The sequence below is a fragment of the Dictyostelium purpureum genome (assembly GCF_000190715.1).
Source record: "Dictyostelium purpureum unplaced genomic scaffold DICPUscaffold_621, whole genome shotgun sequence".
Classification (NCBI taxonomy): domain Eukaryota; phylum Evosea; class Eumycetozoa; order Dictyosteliales; family Dictyosteliaceae; genus Dictyostelium; species Dictyostelium purpureum.
Genome location: NW_003519954.1, coordinates 1 through 8,823, shown reverse-complemented (window position 1 = coordinate 8,823; position 8,823 = coordinate 1). Strand labels below are relative to the sequence as shown.

Genomic DNA, 8,823 nt, shown 5'->3' with positions numbered 1-8,823 from the left:
TACACAAATACCCCTTTCCATAAAATATCTTCAGAGGCTGGTGTCCCTATAGTCTCGACTCAATGGGTATTTCAATCTATAATCCACCAAAAAAGATTAGAATATAATATTCACCCTAGTTTTTTAATTTTAAATAACGAATAAAAATAATGTAAAAAAAATAATGTAAAAAAAATAAAGAATCTTTGAAAAAATTGTACATAATAAATAATAATATAGATCACCAATTTTCTATAAATAATATCTAAATTTATGTTGATGGAAGCTTCCATTTGTCATATGAATAACCTAATCATTCGGTTTTTCTTTTTATTTTTTTTTAATTTAATTTTTTTTTTAAAAAATTTAAATGATTTTTTGATTAATTTTTTTTTTTTTTTTTTTTTTTTTTTTTTGATTAAAAAATAATTTAATTTATAATGTCAGAAGCGCCACCACAACCTTCAGCTCCAGCCTAAAAAAAAGATTGTATTAAAAAGAGCAGCTGGAACCAATGCAAATGAATTGCCAGCATGTAGAATTAAAATCGAATTAGATTCAGATAATAACAATGGAGATAATATGGAGTCATTGGGTTGTAAACAAGTTGCTACAATTGTATCCGCAAGATATATGACAGATAATAGTAATGACAGTGAATCTCAAGTTGATATTAAAAGAGTTATTGAAATGACATTAGATCTTAATGATACCAATTCCTCATACCAACCAGGTGACTATGTTGCTGTTTATGCTCCAAACCCAGACTATCAAATTAAAACCTTAATTAGTAGATTACAATTAAATGAAAACAAAGTTATTAAAATAGAATCATTAGATTCAAAATATGGTAAATATTATATATACATATGTAATATAACATAAAATATTAATATTAATGTTTTATTTTATTTTTAGAATTACCAAATCATTTAATTAAAGCAAATGGAAATACAATTTATAATATATTTAGAGATTTATTAGATATTACTGGTATACCATCAAAGAAATTATTAAAATTATTAGCAGAACACTCAAGTGATCCAAATGAAAAGTTACAATTAAATAAACTTTCATCAGTAGAGGGAAAAGAAGAGTATGCACAAATGATTAATGATAGAACCACTTTATTATGTTTATTAGAGAAATATAAGACATCTTCACCACCATTAGCCCATCTTTTAGATATTTTAAATCCATTAGCACCAAGAGATTACAGTATTTCGTCATCACCACTCTCATTGGAAGCTGGTAAAATTTCATTTGTATTTTCGGTAGTAGATTTCAATATTTCATTAAATGATAAGGCTTCACAAAGAGTTTTAGGTCATTGTACTTCATGGTTAGAGAAGATTGGTATTCAACAAAACAAGTTACCAAATCAATCAATTGAATCATCATTATCAGAATTAAATATTAACAATAGCGACAACAATATTATTACAAAGATTCCATTCCAATTAAAATCTTCACCACATTTCCATTTACCATCTGAAGATCAATTATCAAAACCAATTATTATGATAGGTCCAGGTACTGGTGTTGCTCCATTCATTGGTTTCTTACAACATTTATCTAAAATCAATATTGAAACTAAACCATTACTTACTTGGTTATTCTTTGGTTGCAGAAGCGAAAAGAAAGATTTCCTTTATAAAGATACTTTACATTCAATGCTCCAAGATAGTACATTAACTAAATTAACAACCGCCTTCTCTAGAGAATTAGATATCAATAATCATCAAGACCCAAATTTAGAGGTCACCTGTGGTTATGTTCAAGAAAAAATGAAAAATCATTCAAAAGAACTTTATGATTTAATTATAAACAAAAATGCATTTGTTTATATTTGTGGTGACGCTAAGGGTATGGCTGTTGGTGTAAGAAATAGCTTTATTGATATCATAAAACAAGAATCATCTGTCGACGAAAAAATTGCTGTAGATATGTTTACTAATTTAATAAAAGAAAAAAGATACATCCTCGATGTTTGGTCTTAAAAAATAAAATTAAGTTTTTTTACACGAAAATTTATTTATTTGTTATTTTCTACCTTTGATTTTTAATTTTTCCATTTGTTTTTGTAATTTCTTTTCCTCAGCTTTTTTCTTTTGTAACTCTTTCTTTAATCTATATTGTCTTTTTTCTTCTTCTTCATCAACTTCTTCTTGGTCTTCTTCATTCTCTTCATCATCTTCTTCCTCATCATCCTCTTCATTTTCAACTTGATTTTCATTATGTTCTTCTTCCTCTTCCTCCTCTTCTTCCCCATCCTCTTCCTCTTCCTCTTCTTCATCATGATCACAATCACTATCACATTCATGATCTTCATCATCGTCATACTCTTCATCTTCATCGTCATCGCAATAATCGGCATCGAGATCCTCTTCTTCATCGTCATCATTCATATAGTTTGAGTTAAAACCATTTGCAACTCTGTTTGGATTTGACATTAAACCATATTCATCTTCTTCTTGGTGAGATGTTTGTCTTGCGATTTGTTCCTCTTCACATTTCTTTATGAATTCATTTTGAACATTTACAACCTCTTGACTACTGGTACATTTTTGATATTGTTCCAAAAGATCTCTATTAACTTTATAAAATGATGAACCCCATTTAAAACCACCTAAAATTTGATGACCCTCTTGAATGAAACCTGTAATGAATAAACATGCAGCAACAGCTTCTACACAAGTTAATTTGAATGGTTTACCATAGTTTACTGGATTTGCTGCAATTAAAAAAGGTAATAATCTATCATGTCCACCTCTCATTTTACCAAATGGGATTGTATCTAATTTAGCCCATGAACAATCAACAACTGAAACACCTAATTGTTGAACAATATCTTTATCTGCAGGTGAAATAGATTGTTTTGCTGAAGGACTATTAATTTAATTAAATAGATATATAAATATATTAATAATTAATAATTAATGTAACTATAAAACAATAGTATTACATACGTTAAAACGATTCCTTTAAACTTGTGTGTTAAATTAATTGATTTTATATAACCTAAACGTTCTAATTTTCTACCTGTGCATTTCTTACTATCGCATTGACCAAAATCCCACATTGATAGTTTAATTGGGTATGATTTTGCCATAATTCTATGTTTTTCTTCACCCTTTGTGATTTCGGGTTCTGATGTGGCTGATCCTTTGCTTAATGCATTGAAATCTTCTTTATCAAATGATTTATCTTTATGTTTTGGTTGAAATTTAAGTGATTTATTTTTATTATTTTTACTATTGGCACTTTTATTTGACATTTTTTTAAATTATTTGTTTATTAAATATGATTTAATTTAGGTTGTAATAATGCGTTTATTTATTTAAAAGTCGAACGAAAAAAAAAAAAAAATTTTAAAAAAATTTTATTTTATTTTAATTTTTTTTTTTTTTTTAATTATTTTTTTTTTTTTTTAAATATATATTAAAACTATAATTATATTACATTTTATAAAATCCAATAAATATTTTACAAATAGTGTGATAAAAAGTTATAAAATAAACTGGAAATAAATTTTTTTAATTTTTAAACTAAAATTTTAAAAAAAATTTTTTTAGTTTTTTTTTTTAATTTGTTTTATTAATAATAATATGTTTAAAGCTAATCAAAGTAAATTAATAAACTACAGATTTAGATCAAAGTTTTTTTATAAAAAAAAATCATCTATTACCGGATTTAATTTAAATAATAATAATAATAACAAAGATAATAACAATATAGATACAAATGATAATTCAACCATAAATAATAGATCTATCAATAGTAACAATAATATAAAATTTTCAACAGAAGATATTTTATCCTCATTACCAAACCCAACAACAAAAAATTGGAAATCAAAAGTATGGTTCACTATCAATGATGATAATCAAACCAAAGATGAACTATTAAAAGTTGGTGAAAGCAATGACTCATCACCAAAATCCATTAAAAAAGAAATAAATTTAAAAGAAGAAGAGGAAGAAACTCCAATATTTAATAGTGAGGAAAATAAAGATAATAATGTAGATTCAGAAAAAGATAAAAAAAGAAAAATCAAAATAACCAAAATAACCAAATCACCTTTAAAGAAATATAATGAAATTGAAAATGTAAATGAAAATGAAAATGAAAATGAAAATGAAAATGAAAATGAAAATGAAAATGAAAATGAAAATGAAAATGAAAATGAAAATGAAAATGAAAATGAAAATGAAAATGAAAATGAAAATGAAAATGAAAATGAAAATGAAAATGAAAATGAAAATGAAAATGAAAAAGAAAAAGAAAAAGAAAAAGAAAAAGAAAAAGAAAATGGAAATAGAAATATAGTTTTATCATTAAAAGAAGAAAAAGAAGCTGAAATAACTGCATTACCAACATCAAAAAAAAGTAATGATAGCATCAAAATAGCGATCGAATATAACATTGAAGACGAGATTGAAAGAAAAGAAAAAGAATTGGAGCAATTAAAGGAGCTCAGAAGATTGAAAGAGAAAAACAAACTTGAAGAGAATGTACAGGTACAAGAAAAAGAAAATAAAAGCAGATATCCACTTTCTGAAGAATTAGGTGCATTGGATGATAATATGGTTAAATTAAAAGATAAACCAAAACAAAAGGAATCAAACGAAAATATTATTAATAATAATAATAATAATTCAATTTTAAACAATCAAATTTCAAACCATTTGAAAGGAAAAAGCTTTGAATTAAAAACAGTTGAAATATTTAATGGATTTGGAATGAATTTAAAAAGAACAGGTGGAAGAGACGACAAAGGTAAAGATTTTGAAGGAGAATGGATATTACCAGATAAAAGAAAGATTAAAATTATAGGTCAATGTAAAAATTTTAGTGGTAAAAAAGTAGGACCTTCAGTTCTTAGAGAGTTTGAATCTACCTTTCAAAGATATGAAATTATTGGCAATGAAGAGAATTTAAAATCGATAATAAAAGATGAGTCACCAATAGTGGGTATTATAACATCAAGCACCGGATTTTCACCATCAATCAAACCTTTAGCAGAAGATATTCAACATCCATTAATTATTTGCCAACTAGCCGACCAAGGAATGATATCGTTTCATATGAATACAAAAGCAAAACAAGTTTTACCAAATCTATTTATAGGGCGTAGTAAACAATCGTCAATAAATAATGGTTTTCAACTATTGGATTTGTTTTATCTTTAAAAACAAATAATAAATAAATAAAAAATGTATTTAAATATTTCTACTCTATTACTTTTATTTCTTTTTTTTTTTTTATTATCTTAATTAAATTTTATTTAAAATATTTAATTATTTTTTTTTTTTTAGAATTATATTATAAAATTATTAAATTTATAATTGAAAATAAAAAAAAAGATATTTATTATTATTATATTTTTAATATTATTATAGTTAATAATATTATTATTATTATTATTATTATTATTATTATTATTATTATTATTATTATTATTAAATTGTTATTATTTTTTTAAAACATATTTTGTAATTATAAAACCAACGCCAGCGATACCACCAGCAATAAGTAAATATTTAGCTAAGTTGTTGTTTTCTTGTTTAGCTGGAACATTATAGGTACTATTGATAATTGTTTCCATCATCTCGTGATAGATGGAGTTTGAAGAAGAGATTGAAAACTCTTTTGGTGTGAAATTTTTATTTGATTTGAAAAAGCTTTCAATTACCTTTGAATCTGTATGACTGCTGCCACTGCCACCTGTAGTTGCATTATTTGTTTTAGTTTTGATGAATAAGATTGGAATATTTAATTGATTTTGTTTGATTTGGTTATATATATTTTCGATAAATTTAAATGATTGATCACTATTGACATCATATAATAAACAAACTAAATCTGCTTTATTTTTTAACTCTGTAGCTGGAATTTTATCACCAACAAATTCATTTAACTATTTAAAAATTTTTGATTAATATTACCATGTTATATTATATAATAATAATAATAATAATAATGAATAAAACTTACAATTAAATATTTATTTTTTAATAAATGGCCACAAACTCTAAAACTATCATTACTGGTTGGATTATAAAGATGAGAAAAAGTTTTTCCGATAAAGGTATTTAAAAAAGTAGTTTTACCAACGGCTTCTTCGCCAAATACATAACAATTTACGATATTTCTGGAGAATTGACCATTTTTGATATCCAACTCTCTTGATTTTGAAAAACCAATCATATCGAGATTATTTTGTTCGGTTTGGGAACCAAAGTAAGCTAAATACTCTAAAGTAACTTTATAATCGTCATAAGTTTGTAAACTATAAAACAAAAGAAATAATATTAATATTTTTGATCTTTTGAATTATTTGAAAATAGATTTACTTACTTCCATAATGATAAAAATCCTGATAATGTTAAGTTTGAATCTTTGTCAGTATTAAAATGTTTTTCAAAACCAATTTCCCATGGAATTCTTGGAGTTGTTGAAAATAAGGAAACCAAATCTGGACTTGATAAAATACCGTCGGAATCAGAATCATACTTTTCAAAGAGGGCTTTAAAGAATGCATTACCCGAAGCACTGAGGACTGTATTGTGTTGTGGTGGCACATTAATTTGTGGGTGGAGATATTCGTCTAATAAATTGAGATCGTCGTCATATTGGAAGGCTCTAAGAGAAGTCCAAAGTATGTTGGCATGGACCTCTAAGAAGGAAAAGTAAATTCATATAAAGGAAACCTTTTCAGTGAAGCCATTAGAGTCAACACCATCTGGGATCTTTGAGAGAACAAATTGTTGAATATTTTGAATTTCATCAGAGGTCATGGATTCGTGGCCACATTTAGTTTGGAAATAGTTGATTTCTTCTTCAGAGAGTGAACCATCATTGTCATGATCGCATAATTTGAAAATTCTCTTTAATGCTTTTTCACAGCCCTCTGTCATTTTATTTTCCTCTCTATTATATAATACACGTTCTGGGAAAAATACTGAAGTTTGAGCTGAGTATAAAAGATCTGGTAAATTTTCTAATGTTTTAGCACTACATTCAACCCATTGAATTGTATTTGGATATGTACTTCTAAAGTATTGAATGGTTTCTTCAATTTGAGATTTGTTTGCATCGAATTCAACTTGATGTAAATCTAATTTATTACCAACAATAATAATTGGTGGTTTCTATTTTTTAAAAAAAAGAAATTGTTAGTATTGGGAAATTATACAAATAATAATTGTTAGTGTTTTTTCCTTACATTTGAACCTCTTAATTGATTAATTAATGGGATCCATTTCATACGAATATTTAAAAATGTATCAAAACGGTCAACAGAATAAACAATTACAATTGCATCAGCTATTCTAATTTCCATATTCATTTGAGTTTTACCATTTTTTCCATCGTCATGTGTATCAATAATTCTAGTTGTACAAATTTGATTTCCAAACTCTGCAGGGATAGTAACTTCAGGTAAAACTTTTTGTGTAACTTCCATAAAGCTTTCCAAAATAAATGAGTTGATTAAGGTGGTTTTACCAACATTTTCTAAAAATAACAATTGTTAAAAATAATATGAAAAAACATAATATTAATATTAGTATTTTTAAAGTTTAAAATTATGTGTGTGGTATAATAGAAGTAGTATATGATGATATTATAAATTAAAAAATAAAATATAATAATTTAACAATAACGACAACAAATAATGATAACAACATCACAAATAAAAACAATTAACAACAAAAATAGTAATTTAAAACAATTATCATTTTGTATTTTATGTTTAGGAGAAAATATTATACATTTTGGAAGATATTTTTGAATTTGTGTATATAATCGATTTTTTTTTTTTTTTGTTTTGTTTTGTTTTGTTTTTTATTTTTATTTTTATTTTTATTTTCTTTAATCAAACCTTTATTGTTTTATTATCTTTATACATATATGTGTATTTAATTGATATATATTGGGTGGTTATAGCGGAGTGTTAGTTAAAGAAGATTTTGTAAAGTTATAAATATGCACCAAATATAAATTTGTTTAGATTGCGTGATAAAAAAAAAAAAAGATAAACACGTGTTCTAATGACGATGTAGATTTGAGTGATTGTGTAAATCCACGTGAGATAGAATCGAAAGATAAAATATTATTATTATAACCATTTTAATCTAACTGTTTAGAATGTGAATGAGTGAAATAAGAATTATATATATATCTTTGTGTATATTTTTTTTTTTTTTTTAGTTAATGTATACACATTTTAGTGCGAGGGTGTGCATGTGTGTGTGTGCTATTTGATAATTTTGTTTTATTTATAAAGCTAACAACAAACAAGATTCTTATTTATTTGATTAATTTTTATTTTTATTTATTTTATTTATTTATTTATTTATTTGTTTGTTTGTTTATTTATTTATTTATTTATTTATTTATTTATTTATTTATTTTTTTATTTATTTATTTGTTTATTTTAATGTTTATTAAATTTAATTAAAAAGAATATCACTATAATATCATCAACACCTATATTACCATAATACCTAAAATATAATCAAAAAAAAAAAAAAAAAAAAAAAAAAAAAGTATAACAATAACCAAACACAATAAAACAACAAAGAAGAACAAATGAATACTTTATTTAAATTTGCCCAAGTGGGATTTTAAATAAAATATATTTATAATTTTATAAATATGACATATCTAATCTGAATCTATGATTAAATATTATACTTGGAAAAATTTAAATTGAATGCAATATAAAAAAACAAAAATACAGTATAAATATAAATATGTGTATATATAATGGCGGATTTGATAATATACCATCACCAACCAAACAAATTTTTAAATTTGGTTTTCATTTGGGTTTTTTTT

The 8,823-nt window shown here is 24.3% G+C and overlaps 4 protein-coding genes across 4 annotated transcripts; 2 read left to right on the top strand and 2 right to left on the bottom strand.

Annotated features, from left to right (window-relative positions):
* Window positions 1-612: 612 nt before the first annotated feature.
* DICPUDRAFT_43883 (uncharacterized protein) lies at window positions 613-1,979 on the top strand (the record flags this gene model as incomplete). Its single annotated transcript, XM_003294704.1, has 3 exons — window positions 613-850; window positions 922-1,256; window positions 1,353-1,979. 3 exons carry the CDS (start codon window positions 613-615, stop codon window positions 1,977-1,979), a joined length of 1,200 nt encoding a protein of 399 aa, XP_003294752.1.
* Window positions 1,980-2,477: 498 nt separating this feature from the next.
* DICPUDRAFT_20500 (uncharacterized protein) lies at window positions 2,478-3,067 on the bottom strand (the record flags this gene model as incomplete). The annotated part of the gene is made up of 2 exons (XM_003294702.1): window positions 2,478-2,868; window positions 2,949-3,067. Coding segments are annotated over 2 exons (510 nt in total), but the record flags the coding sequence as incomplete, so codon positions are not given.
* Window positions 3,068-3,587: 520 nt separating this feature from the next.
* Window positions 3,588-5,171, top strand: DICPUDRAFT_159803 (uncharacterized protein; the record flags this gene model as incomplete). The annotated part of the gene is made up of 1 exon (XM_003294703.1): window positions 3,588-5,171. One exon carries the CDS (start codon window positions 3,588-3,590, stop codon window positions 5,169-5,171), a length of 1,584 nt encoding a protein of 527 aa, XP_003294751.1.
* A 74-nt stretch (window positions 5,172-5,245) lies between these two features.
* On the bottom strand, window positions 5,246-8,823 carry gemA (gemA, miro family protein; the record flags this gene model as incomplete). Its single annotated transcript, XM_003294701.1, has 6 exons — window positions 5,246-5,899; window positions 5,977-6,271; window positions 6,340-6,656; window positions 6,693-7,133; window positions 7,208-7,497; window positions 8,773-8,823. Coding segments are annotated over 6 exons (1,824 nt in total), but the record flags the coding sequence as incomplete, so codon positions are not given.